This window comes from Thamnophis elegans, chromosome 6 (genome assembly GCF_009769535.1).
Source record: "Thamnophis elegans isolate rThaEle1 chromosome 6, rThaEle1.pri, whole genome shotgun sequence".
NCBI lineage: Eukaryota > Metazoa > Chordata > Lepidosauria > Squamata > Colubridae > Thamnophis > Thamnophis elegans.
In genome coordinates, this window is record NC_045546.1 from 24,493,163 (window position 1) to 24,513,668 (window position 20,506).

The 20,506-nt window shown below is 41.6% G+C and overlaps 1 protein-coding gene across 1 annotated transcript in view; it reads left to right on the forward strand.

The window, feature by feature from the left end:
- The window catches only part of B3GLCT (beta 3-glucosyltransferase), an 86,420-nt gene that overhangs the window by 53,014 nt on the left and 12,900 nt on the right, over positions 1-20,506 (forward strand). Inside the window, 3 exon segments of the mRNA XM_032219982.1 lie at positions 7,573-7,642; positions 10,598-10,711; positions 11,616-11,715. Coding sequence (XP_032075873.1) covers positions 7,573-7,642; positions 10,598-10,711; positions 11,616-11,715 — 284 coding nt within the window.

Sequence of the window (20,506 nt, forward strand, 5' to 3'; positions counted from 1 at the left end):
GTCATCTACTCCTGTTTTGCATGGAGAAAGTAAAAAAAGGGACATTGCAGAGTAGAAAATGGTTCTTTAAGTTGAAATTGAGAGGGGGGGGCTGTTCCAAGACGTCGACCATTTCAGGGGTTGGTTTGTTGGTGTATTCATGTCAGTTTTTTATTCCTGGTATTTGCCTGGTCTAGTCCTTGCAGTTTTCTTGCAAGGACTTTCCGTTCTACCCAAGGCTGAGAGATTGACTCACGCAGGGTCACCCAACTGGCTTTCTACCGAATGTGGGGCTAGAATTAACAGCTTCTGGGTTTCTAGCCTGATACTTTAACCACTGCATCAAATTGATTCGCCTCAGGTTTAACATCTCCCATTGTACTGAACCACATTTTTTGTTCACAAATTCAGAAATGAATGATTATTGTTGATTTTACCTAGATTGTTTGCGGCAACAAGCTGACTCTGCAAACTGCCTAGAGAGGCTGTGAAGCACTATGAAGCGGTATATAAGTGCAAGTGTCATTGCTATCTTAAAATGGGGAAAAGTAGGATTGGGAAACAACAGGCAGGCAATCCATTTTCTTTAACTCCCATCCATAATTCCTTTGCCGGGATTTGCTACCTATGGTTAATATTACTGGGATCTGCAATATGGCAATAGCAATGCTGTCATATAGCTGAAAGAATTATAAAATCATCTATGTAAAACATTTAGAATGTTCAAAGTTGGTACTGTAGTAATCACCAGTGAGCTGAGATCTTTTTCTTTCAATCTGTTTTTCAATTGCTTCTGACTCTTGGTGATTCAGTGATCATCGCTGTTCAGGACTAAGGGTCACTTACTGCATCTTTGCGTTCTTGTAAGGTCATACTTGTGTCATGTAACCACCTTATTGTCAGTTGGCTTCTTTTCCAGTGCTTTTGATTTGTCCAAACGGTAGAATCTTTTCCGATGAATCTTGCTGTTGCATTATGTGTCCAAAAATATTTAATGGTTAGGCGCATTATTAAGGCTTGCTTTTAGCAGCCTTGTTTCACTTCATCTAATTCTGAGAGATTTGTTCTTATTCCAGTCCAAATTATTGCAATTTTCCCCAGTGCCACAACTCAAATGAATCATTTTCTTTGTTTAAGCCTTTCCAGCGGCCATCTATAATAACTAATAGCAACAGCTTTGACAATATGTAACTTGGATGTCAGTGGCAAGTGTTTGCATTTTGGTATATCATAGGCTTGTGATAGTACCTCCTGTTTCATGACTAAAGTGACTAATCTTGTGAATTTTTCAGCTTGAGAAGAAAAGCTCTTCCTTTTCTTGTACCTTACAGTAGTTCAACTTTTTCCTTTGCTGATTTACAGAGAAATAAAGGCTGCCATTATCTATTGACATACTGTAATTTTAGGCATAGTAGGACAACTGTGATTAAGGAATTTGATTTAAAAACATTCGATGAAGTAAGCTGTAATTCAAGAAAGCTTTTAAATAAAATGCATTAGTTAGAAAAAATACTATCAAACCCCAGAATTTCTGAGATAATTTCAGTTCTTGTTAATATTGAGCAGCAGTCGGATAGTTGTTTCCCCTTTCTTCATCTTCAACAAAGGATTCCATTAGTCTATCCTGCTTCTACCATCATAATATATATCATGAACTTATCTGAAGTAATTATTGCTCGAAACAAGAGGTGAGTTCCTACAGGTTCCGACTGGTTCGTCCAAATAGGTAGTAACTCAGCCACCCACATACCCAAACTAGTTCTATTGGCGATGCCTACGGCACCACCAGCTTGTTTTTTGCTTCTGTGCATGCGCAGAAACAATTTTTTGACTACTGCTTGCACACATGCAAAGCGTGTGTGTGCCCGACATGTGTCCCTGAGCGAACTGGCAGTAAAAGATGCCGGAACCCACCCCTGCTCCAAACAATTTTACAGTAATTCCAAATATTACTTCTTCTATTCCTGCATTTCTCACGATATATTCTGCATATAAGTTAAAGAAAGTGACAATAGATAATCCTGATGCACTTTGTGCCAAAGTTGAATCACTTAGTTCTTCCATATTCCCTTCTGTTATTTTTGGTTATCATACAAATTCTTCAAAAGGCAGATGAGATGTTTTTAAGAGATACCCACAACTTGCTATGTGGCCTACATAGTCAAAACAAAATTAGATATTTGTAGAATTCCCTTGCCTTTTCCATTATTCATTAGATGCTAGTAAAATGGTTCCATGGGCTCCTGACCCTTGTAAACCCAGCTGATACATCAGGCAGTTCTCTTTCCATGGGTTGTTGAAGTTGGATTGCGAAATTCTGGATACCATTTTATTTGTGTGTGAGATAACTGCAATGACTTGGTAGTCTGAGCTTTCTTCACTTATTTTGCAAACTTCTTAACTTTCATTTGAGTTTTCACAACAAAGGCATACAGGTAGCCTTTGCTTATTGACTGTTCATTCAACAATCTTTCAAAGTTACAACAATGCTGAAAAAATAACTTTACAGACCATTTACAATCTTTTCAGCATCTCTCAGACAGTGATCACCTTTACTGTCCGTAGCGTTGTCTTGTGTGTGTGTTTCCCCCCCCCCCTCTCTTTGCAGGGCAGATTTATTGAAGAGAAAGGGATTGCAAGAAAATAAGCTGTTTGCTCTTCTACGCATTAGGAGCAATGCGATTGCATTCGCAACAAGAAAGGTCAAGCGAAGGAGAGGCTGCCTGCAGAAATTGCTTGCTGTTTTTTAACCCATCTCCTCTCACATAGAGGAGAGAAATTGACTGCAGGAAACTACTATAAACTGTATGCATAGCATGAGTTTGGCTCCAGCACTAGGCTGCAATGAAATCACATGGCTTTTGGTGTGTGTATAAGTCAGTGAGCAGGCAATAGAGCTTTCCAAAGGGAAATGGGGTGAATGGTTAGGATGCAAGCCAAAGGCAAACCAGGTATACTGGCTAATCTTGTCCCTTTCCAGCCAGAAAGCACAGTCATACTCCCATGATTTCCCCCTTACTAACTGATTCGCTTAGGAGCAGAGTCGCAGATCCCAGGATTGTTAAATGAGGGCTGTCTGTATTCTTTTGAAAATGGTGTGTTAGCTTTTTGATATTGAAAGTGCATTCATTCTTAAGCATAACTTCAACATTAAAATTTAAGGAAAATATGATTGTTCAGTTAATACACAATTATTCTACTGTCCTTCCAATTTGGTTTTGTACGTTTATGGTTTTACCAAGTGTTTGATACTTCTCTCTTAAGTGTCATTTTGGCTGACACTTCTGGAAACAGGAATTTTTATCATCTCCCAGAGAGGGAGGGGGAGGGAAAGGGAGAGAGAGAGAGCGCCAAATAACAAGGCTTATCTGCTGTTGTTTCTGATATGCAATATAATACAATAGCAGAGTTGGAAGGGACCTTGGTGGTCTTCTAGTCCAACCCCCTGGCTAGGGAGGAAACCCTATACCATTTCAGACAGATGGCTATCCAACATCTTAAAGACCCAGTATTGGGGCTTTCACAACTTCTGGAGGCAAGCTGTTCCACTGATTAATTGTTCTCACTGTCAGGAAATTTCTGCTCAGTTCTAAGTTGTTTCTTTCCTTGATTAGTTTCCACCCATTGCTTCTTGTTCTACCCCCAGGTGCTTTGGAGAATAGTTTGACTCCCTCTTCTTTGTGGCAACCCCTGATGTATTGGAACACTGCTATCATGTCTCCTCTAGTCTTTCTTTTCATTAAACTAGACATATCCAGTTCCTGCAACCGTTCTTCATATGTTTTAGCCTCCAGTCCCCTAATCATCTTTGTTGCGCTTCTCTGCATTCTCCTAGTAGGTGGAGACATCATCCAGGCATGGGTAGGACTCCGTCAGGATCCAATGCGACCAGGTCTACAAGTATTAAAGACACGCCCACGAGGGTCCTCCCGAGAAATGGACTCAGTCGATCCTCCGATTAGCTGTGTCTCCGTATCTCTCCTTGCTAACTAATTCGTTTTTCCCTAAAATTTCTCCAAATTTGTACCAAAAAATCTCTAATTGGCTCTCCTTCAAATTGTATTCGATTGGTGCTACGTTTTCGCTCCTATTAAGACGATGCAGCCTCCAGGAGGCTCTTGCCTCTCTCTGACTTGGCTGCTTAGGCACCGGAGAACATTGGCAGCCAGCTTACGAGGTTTTCCTTTCATTGCCTCTCACTGCTGCCGCGCAACCCGAAACGCCGATCTCTGCAGCTGCACCACCAAAAGAGCTGATTGCTGCAGCCGCGCCACCTGATGAGATGATCGCTGCAGCCGCGCCGTGGAGAAGCCAACTCCAATCGCAGCAGCCACAGGAGCCACTGGAGCACTGAGTGTTTCACTCGCTGGCACCTCTTCCTGCTGCCTCAGCAGCGTCCGTCATACGGCTTCAAATTCCACTCCTGACGCCAGAGCGTTTGGCGGGCAGCTAATTAGCTAGCGATAAGCCGCCTTGTCAGCTTGCTACCTCAGGCCTTACTCAGGGCCCTATCTACCGGGGCGACCGTTTGATTTAAGCACAAAATCTGTGGTGGCCATTTTGTTTAGGCAGGAAACCTACAACGATGCTTTGGGAATCTTCAGTAACTATGAGTAATGGCGATCAACGAGACCACGGTTTCTCGGGGGGATGATTCACCCACTCCAGCTGTCCCTTCTATTCCAGTTTCCTCTGAACCTAGAAGCAAAAAGAGAGCCTATGCCTCCAAGCCTTCTATTGCCAAGCCTGCTAAGGCCTCTAGGTCGGCCCCTCCTCAGGAGGCCCAAAATGTGGCTACCCCAAGTGCAGTTCTTGACAAGGCCTCTGACCCTGCTCCATGAAAGGCCACTTCTAAGACCAATCATTGTGCCACATCGTTCCGTGGGCCAGATTCCACAGTCGCCAGCTCCAATGGCTGCTGCTACCGTATCAAAAGGCAGACTGCAGTTGCTCGACACACAGAATTCGCCTGATCCCTACTCTGGTGGCTCTCCCCTGCTGTGGAACAGGGATTTCTATTTCGTGACCCCCCATGCATCACTCTAACGACGGACGCAAGTCTGCAAGGCTGGGGAGCTCACATTGTGTCGCACAGGGCTCAAGGCCTTTGGTCACCCTCTGACCAGAGGAACAGTATCAACTGGTTGGAGCTAAGAGCCGTGTTTCTCGCCCTGCTTCGATTTGAATATCTCATGGCCAATGCGCCCTTACGGACAATACCACCACCAAAGCACACATAAATCGGCAGGGGGGGGGGACGACAAAATCCTGGCATCTAATGACTCTGTCTTTCCAACTGATATCTTGGGTGGAAATCCACCTGTTGTCTCTCCGGGCCGAGCACATATCGGGGGTCCAGAACACTCAGGCAGACTACCTCAGCCGCATGCACATCGATCCAGCAGAGTGGAGCTTACATCGGCGCATCTTCCAGCAACTGATGGTCAGGTTTGGACTTCTGGTTCTCGACCTCTTTGCCTTCCAGGACAACACTCAGCTGCCAAGGTACTTTGCACGCTATGCGACTCCAGGGGCAGAGGGCGTGGATGCTCTGAGGAGCGAGTGACCTCCGGGACTTCTGTATGCCTTTCCCCCTACCCCTCTCAGTCAACAAGTGGTATAAAACTGCTGGTGGAAAGGGCAGAATTAATCTTAATTGCGCCCCAGTGGCCCCGCAGGCCCTGGTTTGCCGACCTCCTGAACCTCTCTGTAGCTCCACCGTCACAACTGCCTCAATTCCCCTCACTGCTCCTAGGGGTTGTTCCAACATCCTGACCTTCCTTGGTTGCGTCTCACTGCTTGGAGGCTGAGCGGGAAGCTCTAAGGACTCCAAACCTGTCTGCCGAGGTCAGTCATACAATTGAAGCCTCCAGGTGCTCTTCTACTAACCGCATTTACGATGCCACTTGGAATCAGTTCTCTGTCTGGTGCCATACAAAGGGCATTGTTCCTCTACAGGCTTCTATTCCTTATATTCTCCAGTTTCTCCAATGGGCTGGATCTAGGACTCTCGCCAAATACTCTTCGTCGCCAGATCGCGGCCCTGTCCTCAGTTCTCTCTCTGACTTCTGCTCAGCCCCTTTCTCATGAACCTCTTATTCATTGTTTCTTGAGAGGTGCCATAAACATCAAGCCGCCAACAATACACAGATTCCCAACCTGGGATGTCTCCAAAGTCCTGGAATCCTTAACTCAGTCTCCATTTGAGCCTTTGCATTCGGTGTCTTTACATGATTTGACATTAAAAGTGGTTTTTCTTGTAGCCATTACCTCAGCGAGGCGAGTTTCCAAGTTGGCAGTCTTGTCCATCAGACAAGATTTATGCATCTTTCACCCGGATAAGGTAGTCCTTCGGCTTGATCCAGCCTTTGTACCGAAGGTAAATTCTGTATTCCATAGAACCCAGGAATTGGTGCTTCCTGACTTCTGTCCTCAGCCATCACACAGGCTGGAACGTAAGTGGCACTACCTTGATGTACGACGTGCTTTACGTGTTTATATTAAACGAACTGCTACTTTCAGGCGATCTGAGGCTCTTTTCGTCAAGTTCCAGCCAGGAAGTAAGAGAGGCTCCAAGGCCTCCTCTTCAGACATTGGTCATTGGGTACGGGTGGCTATTTCTAGGGCGTATTCTGCACTCTCTCTCCATGTAAGATGCAGTTCCATTGAGGACTACACATTGAGTGGGTTTGGTCAGCCAGTTACGAATCCATCTCGATGGTGATGCTCTCTAACCCACATTTTTCTACTTTATCCAGTAGTAGGTTATGGTCTACTTTATCAAATGCCTTACTGAAGTCCAAGTAAATTATATCGACAGCATTCCTTTGGTCCACTAATTTTGTCACTTTGATGAAGAATGCAATAAGATTAGTCTGGCATGATCTGTTTTTGACAAACCCATGTTGGCTTTTGGCTATTACTTTGTTTACTTCTAGGTGTTCGCTAACTCGTTGCTTGATTATATGTTGCATGAAGAAGAAGAAAACATTTGACAAAGTGCTTGTAAAAACTGGAGTGCCATTTCTAGAAGCTACCAGAAATCCTTTTAAAAACCATTTTCTGCTTAGATCCAAAGAATCTTGAAATTAACCATTTACGGCTATAAAAATATAGCTCTTGTTGCAAATACGTTTGTGTATGTATTTGTATATGTTTATAAATATTTGAGTTGATTACAGGAGAAAGGTAAAAAAAAAGCTCTAGCAGAATCCTAAGAAAATGTGATCTAGCCAAATTTAGTGAGATATGGCCTGCTTAACTCCCTCATATTAAAATCAACGGGATTATTAGTATAGTATTCATTCACTGCTATAATTAGACTATTTCTTTTTCTTATTTATCACTAGTCATAACTGCAATCTGAATTTCTACTAAAGTTTAAGTGGCAAATGCTGCCAGGCAACATTTCATTATTTAAATTGTTTACATTTTCAGATATAGAATACAGCTATAATATTTTTTAAAATATTTTGTGGAGAATGGCGTTGCATTTTTCTGTAGTTCTTTTCTTAAAAATGAATTGCTAATTATCAATCTAAATTGAAAAATACATAAATTGAAAAATATATGGAGATGATATTTTATTTTTAGGGTGATCCTGTGACGAAAACGGATATCTTTATTGCTGTAAAAACATGCCGGAAATTCCATGGAGACAGAAGTAAGTTCTGGAATTAAGAGTATATTTACATTTTTTTTCTGAAGCTGTTTTTATTAATTTATATAACATTTTGAAAAGTATAGATAGCCTTTTCTTTTAGCAAATTTCCTTTTTGAACTTTTCACATATAGTAGAAAATCACTTGTGAGAAAATTAGTGAGAAAAGAGGTAAGGAAGGAAATTGAAATTTGCATTGAAGGTACAAATCCAGAGTTTTCAAATTAAAACATCTGGTGCTTTTAGCTTCTCAAGAAAAGATGGGATATAAATCTAAAGCAACGGAATATTTATTAAATATGAGATATTTATGTATGTATTTATGTATGTATGTATTTATTTATTTATTGAACTTATTTTCCACCCATCACTATCAGATAACTTTGGGCAGCTTACAATCTATTGGAGAGTTTTCTCCTTTTTTTTAGGTGCTTTAGATACATAAGACTGAGAATCTAGTGTAGTCCTAATAATGAAAACCATGAATTGACCCACATTTCACTCAAATAATTTTTGTAATCATTTGATTCTTATTGACATTCTGATGCAAGCCAATAGCAGCCTATCTCTAATGATGGTTGATAGGAGAAAATATTAACCAGTAACATTGTGTTTTGGTTGAAATATATTTTAATGTATATATGAAAATGAATAAAACCTTTGCATATAATCGCCAAAGGTGCTTTTCAAAAGGCAACCAGACTTTCTTAGTTTTTTTCCTTGGAAATGTTTCATTTCTCATCCCAAAAACTTATTTACTTCAGATCTGAAGAAGCTTCTTGGATGTGAAGTGAAATGTTTTCAAGGAAAAAACAAATGAAATCCAGTTGCCTTTTGAAAGGCACCTTTGCGATAACCATGACATAGACACCTTTGCATACAGTATTATGTTTTATAGACATATACATGTTATCCAAATGTTAAATATTTAATTCTAACCAGAGTTTTGTTGGAAGTGAAGATTTGGGCCCATGTGAAGCATCTGTGGCTGTTTCTTTCTCTTCTAATCACAGCTGTTTGAAGCATGAAGAGTTTTCTGTTCTCTATTTTTTGTATCCCTTCTATGTCAAACAGTGACTAGTTTGGTAGGCTGTATTGTAAATTAATCTGATGTCCTTGTTTGAAGGAAATTGCCTTCAGCATTTTTCTCTCCCTTCAAATCACAACAAAGATGTATTGATCCTATTGTCTCTGTAAACTGTTCTATCCGTGTGATATACACAGATGATAAATGAGCTTCAGACATTACTTTTATTTTTTGATAATCTTTGTAGGGTGATGAGGGAATTTATTTTCTTAGTACTCAACTATTTTACTCATCACTTGTTTTAATTGTAGAAAAGTCGATTTTTCTCAGACTCTACTTTCTGAGACTATTTCTTAAGGCTCTCTTTAATTTTCTGTGGCCCCTCGTACTACAAACCCCCAAAGCTATGCTAGATCAAGAGCATTAAGGAGGACACAGAATGGTGACCAGAATATTACTAACTGCTGCAGCCACTTAAGAAGAGCAAACAAGTTATGCTGCTGCAAATATCTAATGCTAATTTCTGCAATTTGCAATTTCAAAAAAGATTCTATTGAAATGAATTCACATACCGTTTCATATATTACTGCTGCTTTTTAAACTCCTTATTTCTTTCTGAAAAAATCCAACCACAGTTTTATGCTCTTTCCATACCTCACAACCAGGGGTGAAATTCAGCAGGTTCTGACAGGTTCTGGAGAACCGGTAGTGGAAATTTTGAGTAGTTCGGAGATTCGGCAAATACCACCTCTGGCTGGCCCCAGAGTGGAGAGGGAGTGGGGCTTTTGCAGTTTCTTTCCACTGCCACGCCCATCAAGCCATGCCCACAGAACCAGTAGTAAAAAAATTTGAATTTCACCACTGCTCACCTTTCCCTTTTCATTCATGTATTCTCACCGTGACCCCCACATGGGCATGCCCACTTTACTTCCATCACATGCAGCAACTAATCCTCAGCTGCATAATCATGCAAAGTATTCCATTATTTGGTTCTATTCATTGTATCATATGCTTTCTCTAGATCGGTGATGGTGAACCTATGGCAGGCGTGCCAGAGATGGCACACAAAGCTCTCTCTGCTGGCGTGCGTGCCATCGCCCCAGGTCAGATCTCCATGGTGTTTCTTTTGTGAGCTGCTGTTTCCTTGCAAATGATGAAGAAGCTCACGAAAGAAAAAGATTTTACCTCTTGCCAGCTGCCGGTATTGGGATGCCCTGTCTCCCACCGGCCAACTAGTCTTCGGGTCTCTGCTGTGCATGAACACATTCGCACATGTCTGCGCATGCACACATGTCAGTGAATGTTTGTGCGCGTTTGCACACCTTTCAGTTTGGGCATGTGCATGCATGCAGTTTGGGCACTTGTGACTAAAAAGTTTGCCATCACTGCTCTAGATCAATACACAATGAACTTTTCAAAATAATTTTTGAAAAGCAAAAATATGGCATGCACATTCCCTGGCCTCACATAAGAGCTTGTTGAATTTCCCAGTTCATGAGCAATCCCATCCATGTTTTGATATTTCTACAGCCACCAGCATTTTCATGGTATTTTTTGCCTTCCTTTTCATCCTCTTTTTCCCTTTGATGCGAACATTTAAAGCGTTCATTTCACACTGTTCTGTGCAAATAAGGATTTCTGATCACAGGATTACTTTGCAAGTCAATATACTGTGGCTGCTGTATCCCACCAACTAGGAGAGTGGTTTCAAACTCATTTTCATTTCGGTGCTGCATAAGAACTACTTCATTAGCCGAAGTACTGCAAACACAAATGCTATCTAGGACTAGAATACCATCTAAAAGGGTATTCTAAATTGAACTTGGCATGAAGACATGGCTATGTATTCTAAATGAGTATTATTATTTTTTTCCAAATAGTCATTTTGCTTCTCCTGCCTGTGTCTTCTTTTATTTTTTAAAAAAAATCAGTACCTATTGTGAAGCAAACCTGGGAAAGAGAAACCACTTTCATGGAATACTACAGTGATTATGCAGAAAGTTCAATACCTACTGTTGATATAGGAGTACCAAATACCGAAAGAGGTAGGTTATAATATATTTCTTTCACAAGTTGTAACAAGTATTCCACGTGAATGTCTGCAACAATGAAATGCTTACGTTAAGTTTACTTTATTGTCATTGTATCTTGTACAATGAAATTAAATGCCATCTTCAGTGTACATCATACATAAGAAAACTACACATCCTTCACGTTCTGCGCAATTGAATTGAAAATCTCTTGATACTACATTAATATTAATTCAATTATTTATATTATCAATATAATATTCATATAATATTATTACTAATATGACTCCAAATTGCAGCCTGAAAAGTGATACTTAAGGTACAAATGGTGGCCTTAGTTCCTCTACCTTCTGTCATGTGGAATTGGGCTCAGCAGGAATGGTGAAATATTGGAGCAGAAACACACACACACACCACACACACACACACACCACACACACACACACACGGAATAACTGTTTTTCTACATTACAGCAAGAAAAGGCAATCATATTGAAGCTTCCAAATTACTTTTCATTTATTTTCAGGGCCAGCATAAACTTGGCCATGAGGTTAAAATGTTCCGCCCATTTTTGAGAGTTTGGACGCTGGGCGGTTGTTTAAAACAAAAGAGATTTACTCTAATTGCACCAAACAAACAAAAAAACTGTCCCAAGTCAGCATTTTTATGGATGAATTATAGCAGAATGATCTGTGCTGCAGAGTAGATGGCCAAGGATTACCCTCTTTTTAAATTGCTGTATTAAGGGCAGCCAACCAAGCAGATTCTAGTCTTGTTTAGATGTTCTAATTAATTGTTACTAAGCTGATTGACCCATACTGTAACAGGATGTACCTTATTTGGATATACTGTATATCCAAAGTTTTACTTAATATCTACTTCCCAGTTTCTTTTTTTTTTTCTTTTGTTACTTTCTAGGTCATTGTGGAAAGACTTTTGCCATTTTGGAAAGATTTTTAAATCATAGTCCTGCAAAAATGCCTTGGTTAGTCATTGTGGATGACGATACCTTGATAAGGTAAGAATTTCAGAATCAAATTAAATTGAATTATACTAGTGTCTGTTAATAACAACAATTATTGTTGTTATTACTTGCAGACTCCAGATGAAATGTAAAACATGACGTTTCATGATGCAATGAAATTTTGGGAGGATCAGACAACAATTCGAAACATAACAAATTAAAAGCATCTCCCAAATGTTAAATTTGTTACTGGATATTTGAGGACATTGTGGCATAAAATTGAATTAGTATCTAGAAAAATGACAATTTTGAAATATTACTCTAGCATTGGGATTTATGAGAATATATGGGGGGAAATGTACAAATAATAAGATGGCATTGGTTGCCCAAACCAAAAAGCGCACTCAAATAGTGCAGAATGGAGGATTATGATGTCCAAGCCAACAATATTTCTCTTCTGTCTTGGTCATGCACTAAGCACTCAGCATGTTTGAGCCCATCACTGGAATTGGGGATCTTGCAGCTGCTGTTCTTCACTGAATGGCTATTTTCTTCTGTATGAAGTTTAATCTCTTTGCCATATCATGCTCTGTTTCCGTGAGGGGGGGTTGACATAGTTGTTTATCGACTATGGCTCATTTTTGGATCACACAGGCTGACAAGCATGAATGTTTACTTGTCAACTAAGGGCTTCAGGAGATTTTTAAGAGCTTGGACAATGATTTATCTGAAATGGTATAGAGCAGTGATGGCTAACCTTTTCCCCATCAAGTGCCAAAAGGGAGGAGAGCAGAGGGGGCATGCGCGGGCATGCCCACACCCATAATGCTATGTGCGTGACCCCCGCATGGGCATGCCTGCGTGACCCCTCCCCTCCCCTACGCTTTTGGCTTGTGATAGACCTGTTTTTTGCCCTCCCCAGGCTCCAGAGGTTTTCTAGGAGCCTGGGGAGGGTGAAAACAACCTCCCCTGCCCCCTTGAAGGCTCTCTGGAAGCTTCATCCGGCTTCCTTGAAGCCTGTGGAAGGCGAAAAATGGCCCTATGGGCAAACTGGAAGTGCCCATGCGGCCGTTTTTTGTCCTACGGAGCCTTCACGAGGCTTCCCTGAAGCCTCCCGAGCACGAAAAACAGCCCAACAGACAAACCAGAAGTCCATTCCTGAACTTCCAGTTTGCACTTTGGGTTGTTTTTCGCCCTCCAGAGTGCCATAGGTTCGCCATCACAGGTATAGAGTTTCCTACCTGAATAGGGGGTTGGATTACAAGTAGACCTCCCTTCCATCTCTGTTATTCTGTTATCATGAAGTACATTACCAGGCTTCGACATTCTCAATGTCCAGTTTCCAGGACTCATTTTGGAAGTGTGAGGGTGAGGGGGAATGAATTGGACCTGGTACGCATATCACTTTGCTTAAGAAATTATTGCAAAAACACTATTCTCCTTTAGCCCAACCGGAAAATACATTTTAATATCATATTTCGTTTTTCACTAGAAGGGAATTTGATTTTTTGAGAGAACTAAATCTTTATGAAGGGACGATGCATGACAAATTTTTACTAAACATGATGAAGGAGCTTTCAAGCCATGTTCCTTTAAAATCTGACCGTTACTATTTGTGCACAGAATGCAATGAAGTCTTTTATGCTACGAGACCATATGATGGGGAGAAAGCTTGCCAGATTTCAAACAGATGGGCTAAGGGAGATTATGCAGAGGAAGAAGTGTTCATAAGGAATGATGGTGTTTATTTCTGGATACAGTAGAGGTGATTTATAGTTTTGACAGTATAGCTGGCTGGTCTTTATCTTAAAATAAGTAAGTTTTTAGAAGAGGTCAAGTAGCTCCCAAAGTATTTTCACACAACTATGTAGAAAAAAAGACTGGGTGACACTGAAAAGCTACAAATGATAGAGCTCTTTTTCAACCCCAAAGGTTTTTCCAGCTCCCACAGTTCTGTGATTGCGACAACCAAAGATGGCCATTGTGATTTAATCACCCATTTACAGTATCTTCCCTCCATCACCTACACTGTCATTATGTCTTATCTAAGTAATAGAAACATCTTATCCTTTTGGCATACCTGCTCATCAGCTTTTCTAAGGTATCAGCAGTCTGGTGAAACTAATCAAGACTATTCATGTAAGCCCAGAACAGATGTCTATTCAGCTCTGTTTACTATTGTCTGGTGAACAAAAGGAACTTCTGTTCCAAATTAGCCTACTCCACCTTGTCCTCTGAACTTTGACCAAATCTAATGTACAATCATAGTAAGTATGAAACTACCTTGAAAGTTGGGTTCAAAGTTTTGCAAGCAGATTTATTTATTTTTTATTTTTATTTTTTTACAAAGGAGATTTTTAAAACAATTTTATCCCCCAAACCTTTCCAAATATTTGGAGATTTTCCTGAACAGTCTTCCCTTTGGTATTGGAGCCTGTTGGGCAAAGTTAATCACTTCTATATTTTTTTATTCAAATTGTTTCTTCCGTGAATTTATGCTGCTTATTTTGCTTCTGGCAAACTGCCTTGAAAAACATTAGCAAGTGCCAGGTTTGTAGTTTCCTCAGATGTCCTGATTGTGAGGTTCTTAGGACTCCCTGAGCTTGGTTGTTTCCTTGCAGATATTTCATTACCAAATTAGGTAATACCATCAGTCCAGAGGTGGTATTCAGCAGGTTCTGACCAGTTCTGGAGAACTGGTAAGTTCTGGAGAACCGGTAGTGGAAATTTTGAGTAGTTTGAAGAATCAATAAATACCACCTCTGACTTGCCCCGCCCCCATCTATTCTCTGCCGCCCGAGTCCCAGCTGATTGGGAGGGAATGGGGATTTTGCAGTACCCTTTCCTTGCCATGCCCACCAAGCCATGCCATGCCCATCAAGCCACACCCACAGAACCGGTAGTAAAAAAATTTGAATCCCACTACTGCATCAATTCAGAACTACAAATATCCACTTTCCTTGGTAATGTCCTGATTATAGTATTAAAAATTAAAAATCATGCAACATGAGGAATTTAAAACACGACACGTATGCTTTAAAATTACATTTTCCAATTAATACAACAGGAAAATAAATAATCTCTCTTTCCTGTGTTCTTACATGCTAAAGTAACCAATTAGTGTAACAAGTGAAAGGAAATCTGACATGTTTAAAACCCCATTACATTTGTTAAATTGAAGATTCAGTGTTGTATCCAATAATTGTATCTTATACAAAAAATAAGCATGACTTAAAAATGAGAAATTTACCAGAAAGTATGCCTAATTTTCCGTGAAATTCTACAGTGCCTATACAGTGGGGCAAAAAAGTATTTAGTCAGGCACCAATTGTGCAAGTTTTCCCACTTAAAAAGATGAGAGAGGCCTGTAATTGACATCATAGGTAGACCTCAACTATGAGAGACAAAATGAGAAAAGAAATCCAGACAATCACATTGTCTGATTTGGAAAGATTTTTTTTTGCAAATTATGGTGGAAAATAAGTATTTGGTCGCCTACAAACAAGCAAGATTTCTGGCTCTCACAGACCTGTAACTTTTTTTTAAGAGGCTCCTCTGTCTTCCACTCATTACCTGTATTAATGGCACCTGTTTGAACTTGTTAGCAGTATAAAAGACACCTGTCCACAACCTCAAACAGTCACACTCCAAACTCCACTATGGTGAAGACCAAAGAGCTGCCGAAGGACACCAGAAAAAAATTTGTAGACCTGTACCAGGATGGGAAGACTGAATCTGCAATAGGCAAGCAGCTTGGTGTGAAGAAATCAACTGTGGGAGCAATAATTAGAAAATGGAAGACATACAAGACCACTGATAATCTCCCTCGATCTGGGGCTCCACGCAAGATCTCACCCCGTGGGGTCAAAATGATCACAAGAGCGGTGAGCAAAAATCCCAGAACCACACGGGAGGACCTAGTGAATGACCTGCAGAGAGCTGGGACCAACGTAACAAAGGCTACCATCAGTAACACACTATACCGCCAGGGACTCAGATCCTGCAGTGCCAGACGTGTCCCCCTGCTTAAGCCAATACATGTCCAGGCCCGTCTAAAGTTTGCTAGAGAGCATTTGGATGATCCAGAAGAGGATTGGGAGAATGTCATATGGTCAGATGAAACCAAAGTAGAACTGTTTGGTAGAAACACAACTCGCCGTGTTTGGAGAAGAGAGAATGTTGAGTTGCATCCAAAGAACACCATACCTACTGTGAAACACGGGGGTGGCAACATCATGCTTTGGGGCTGTTTCTCTGCAAAGGGACCAGGACGACTGACCTGTGTACAGGAAAGAATGAATGGGGCCATGTATTGTGAGATTTGGAGTGCAAACCTCCTTCCATCAGCAAGGGCATTGAAGATGAAATGTGGCTGGGTCTTTCAGCATGACAATGATCCCAAACACACCGGCCGGGCGACGAAGGAGTCGCTTCGTAAGAAGCATTTCAAGGTCCTGGGGTGGCTAGCCAGTCTCCAGATCTCAACCCCATAGAAAACCTTTGGAGGGAGTTGAAAGTCCGTGTTGCCAACGACAGCCCCAAAACATCACTGCTCTAGAGGAATCTGCATGGAGGAATGGGCCAACATACCAGCAACAGTGTGTGGCAACCTTGTGAAGACTTACAGAAAACGTTTGACCTCTTTCATTGCCAACAAAGAATATATAACAAAGTATTGAGGTGAACTTTTGATATTGACCAAATACTTATTTTCCACCATAATGTGCAAAAAAAATTCTTTCCAAATCAGACAATGTGATTGGATCTGTTTTCTCATTTGTCTCTCATATTTGAGGGTCTACCTATGATGTCAATTACAGGCCTCTCTCATCTTTTTAAGTGGGAGAACTTTCACAATTGGTGCCTTACTAAATACTTTTTTGCCCCACTGTAGATGTAAAATGTAATTCATTTTCAGTACTAAGAATTATTTTTACATAGTCCTACACAATATTATTTATTTATTTATTTATTTTATTTAATATATATGTACCCATCTCACCCATTTCACTATCTAAAGCAAATACGGAAATCCCACCATCATTGTACTACATTTTAAAAATTAATGTTCACAATGTTTAAAGAAAAATCTTCACATAGTGATTATATTCTTTTTGAATAGCTACATTTGTAAAAGTACTAAGGAGCAATTATTGCATTGGGAACATAGGAAAGAGTGTACATATACCATTTTTGGCAACAAAAGAGATCATATGATGTGTAAAGTTCTCACTTTCAGATTTCAGGTAGTTTTTTTTTTTAACTAGTGAAGCAATAGTCTAATATTTACTGATGTGTAAATGAATTAACTGATGCCAAACAGATAGAACATTGCAAGAAATCCATTTAGGCGTGCTTTTTTTTGGTATTTGGAATATGCAGCTTTTGCTGATCTATGATAGCTTATATTTCATGTTCCATATTGGCAACAGAATCACTGGAAAGTTAATCACACAGCCAGCACTTCTGCAGAAGTAATTAAAATGTCACTGTTTGATGCCAAATATCCTTATGTACATCACACTTGAATATAAATGTAATTATATCATATAAATTCACCCAGACCTCTCTTCTGCATAATTTAAAGGCTAGTCTATATTACTAGAGCAGAGTGATTAAATTAAAATAAAACTATACCCACTTGCTATTTATCTTGGTACATATATTATATCTATTGAAAAATGCAATATAGTATATATTTTCTCCTAAAAAAAAAAAAAAATACAAAAAATTTTTTCTTCCAAAAATTAATATCCCACCAATTTCCAAAGACTCCAAAAAATGATCATCATAAATAATCATTCAAACCAATAATTAAACATTTCATATTTGACATCAAATGCTAAAATTAAAGAGCAATGTTAGAAATGACCTTATGCAACAAGATATTCATCCTCCAAACACTATAAGGAACAGCAATGCATTTGCTACTCTCCAAAGCCAAGCAATATAAATTTTTGGTAACAGCCAAACATTAAAAAGGTCTGCTTCTGTGTCTATGGAGCTTCTCAGTCATCCAGGTGCTTTTTCAAAAGTAACACAGCTGTTTTTTTCCTTGAGGAAGAAGAAGAAAAGTTTCGCTTCTCATCCAAGAAGCTTCTTCAATTCTGATGTTTGGGGGCCGGGTGGAATGGAAGGGTACTGACAATTGATGGTGGGAAGATGGAAGAATAGGTTCTGACTGGATGGTGGGAAGGGGTGGGGAGGATGGATAGATTATATCCCTTTGCAGTCATCTGATCCTTAGCACTCTCTCTGAAAGCCCATGAGGCCCACTTGGGAGTTTATCTTTGCCCTCAGGGTCACCAGAATCAGAGTGCAATTGGTTGTGGAATCTTCTTGGAACTGCTGCAGAATCTGCGTTGTAGACTGGAGATAGGTGGTGTCTTATCCATCCCACTCTGTTGAAGGGGCTTAATTTGTTGTTGTTAATTGCGAAGTCATGTCCGACCCATCACAACCCCATGGACAATGTTCCTCCAGGCCTTCCTGTCCTCTACCATCCTCTGGAGTATATTTAAGATCACACCTACTGCTTCAGTGACTCCATCCAGCCATCTCGTTCTCTGTCATCCCATTCTTCTTTTGCCTCAATCTTTCCCAGCATTAGCTCTTCTCCAGTGAGTCCTTCCTTATTAGGTGGCCAAAGTATTTGGATTTGGATTTACTTTATTTGTATGCCGCCCTTTTCCCTGAGGGGACTCAGGGCGGCTCACACTTCAGGGGGAGGGAAGGACAAAACAAGTTATACACATACTTGTGTAGGGTGAGCTCAAGACCTCCAGAATTGAAGGACCGGAAGGAATTTTAGAAAACATCGCTCCGAGGCTTGTTTATAGCCTCCACAGGCTGCGCGACGGCGGCGACGCACGGACGGTCCGCGTCTTTTAACATCTTGGATACCTGGTGTCCCTGGTGCCCCGGTGGTCGCCTGCACGACCGGGTGAGCCCTGGTCCTGGAAGTTGCCCTAGAGCAGCGGAACGGCGGCAGCGGGAATTGGATGAAAAAATGGCTGCCTGAGCTTTTCGCTCTCACGATTGGACTCCCCCGCTGTTCTTCTAGATCTAAACAGTGTGGGGAATTGGATGAAAAATGGCTGCCTGAGCTTTTCGCTCTCACGATTGGGACTCCCCCGCTGTTCTTCTAGGATCTAAACAGTGTGGGGCTTGGAGAGGAACCCTGGACTTTCATCTACAGCTTAGAAAAAAGGAGCGGTGAGCTTGGGGATTTGTAATTGGCTATTACCATCTTTATCACTACCACCTTCCATCGCGTTAAAGAGGAGGGAAATTATCGTGGCTTGAGTGAGCGAATTAAGCGGCGATTTAGCCACCACCATCATAGCTCGCCTGAACGCCCGCCCCTCCCCTATCTTGTACTTTGGTGCCTACCTGTCTCACGTTGTAGCCTCTCCTTTTATCCCCCGTGTGCCGGACAATTTCTTTCCCTGTCTGCCCCTGCTGCTGCGGAGCCTTGCTTGCCTGTCTACCTGTTTTTATTAACACGAGCTTTTTACTGCCTGGCCTGCGACCATTGGCATTGGCCTGGAACAACTACCCTTCTCCACCACTTGCTACCACTGCTACCCTGGAACACCCAATGTGAGCAACGACCATCTGTTTAACATTTGACACCTTATGGTGTATATACTTATGGTGCATTTGGTCTGGGGAAAGGAGTGATAGAGGATGGCAGCTTCAGGGACAGGGACTTGGCATTTTAAAAACTGGGCACCAAGCTGGCACCCCCCCCTTCCCCCTTTCAACTGGTTCCAGTCATTTGTAGATTTTAGACATCTAGACTCTGGCCTTTCCAGGACTCTAGGAGAGGGGGAGGACAAGATACCCCCCTGCATATCACCCTTACATCTCCTATGGACCGTATTGATGATTATTCCACGCTTTATCTTGACTTGGAGGGTGTGAGATTGCAAAGCTGGTGCTTGTTAATATCTGGGGCTTGCGCTTTGCCCCCCTCCATCTACAACCATTTTACATAATACGGACCTTGGACTTTGGCCTTGGATTTCTCTGGAACTGGAGGAAGGGAGGCTGGCTCTTCTGGAACTCATAATTTAAACTCTGTGTTTGCGCAATTTAATCGGGTATGTTGAGTGTATGGGATTGAATGTGTTAGTATGAAAGACCCACTTTTAGTATTATTACTGCTGTATCTTTTTGTGTTTTAATTATACTGTGGGGACTGTTTGTGTGAGTGTCTGAGTATGTCTGATTCGGAGGACCTGGCGGGGCATGCGGGGGTCATTGGGGTGGTTGGGGGAATTATACCCACGGGAGAGAGTCGGAGCATTGCGGTCATAACAGGGAGAGGCAGATACGGCGGGGACTTTAGGGCTGGCCATTACCGGGGAAGGAGGGTTCGCTATATCGCAGAGATCCCTCCTTCCGGCCCTATGAGTCCCACTCCAAGGTCAGATGGCGTGAGCAATCAGGACCCTGGTCTCAGGCTGCTGTCGCTAAATGCCAGGTCTGTTATTCATAAGGCTCCCCTCGTCGGGACTTGATTGTAGACGAGGGGGCAGACCTGGCATGTATTACTGAGACATGGCTGGGCACGGAGGGAGGAGTCCCCCTCGTAGAGATGTGCCCAGACGGGTTTCAGGTGCTTCATCAGCCGAGAGCCCAGGGAAGGGGTGGCGGTGTGGCTATTGTAGTCCGGGAGTCTTTAGCTCCTCGTAGGATCCCTGCTCCGGAGCTTGCCGGGTGTGAGTCCCTACTAGTGAAGTTGGACCTCAAGGGTCAAGTGGGTTTGCTGCTAACGTACCTGCCTCCCAACTGCGTTGCAGCAGCCCTCCCCTCGCTCCTCGAGTCAGTAGCCGAGCTA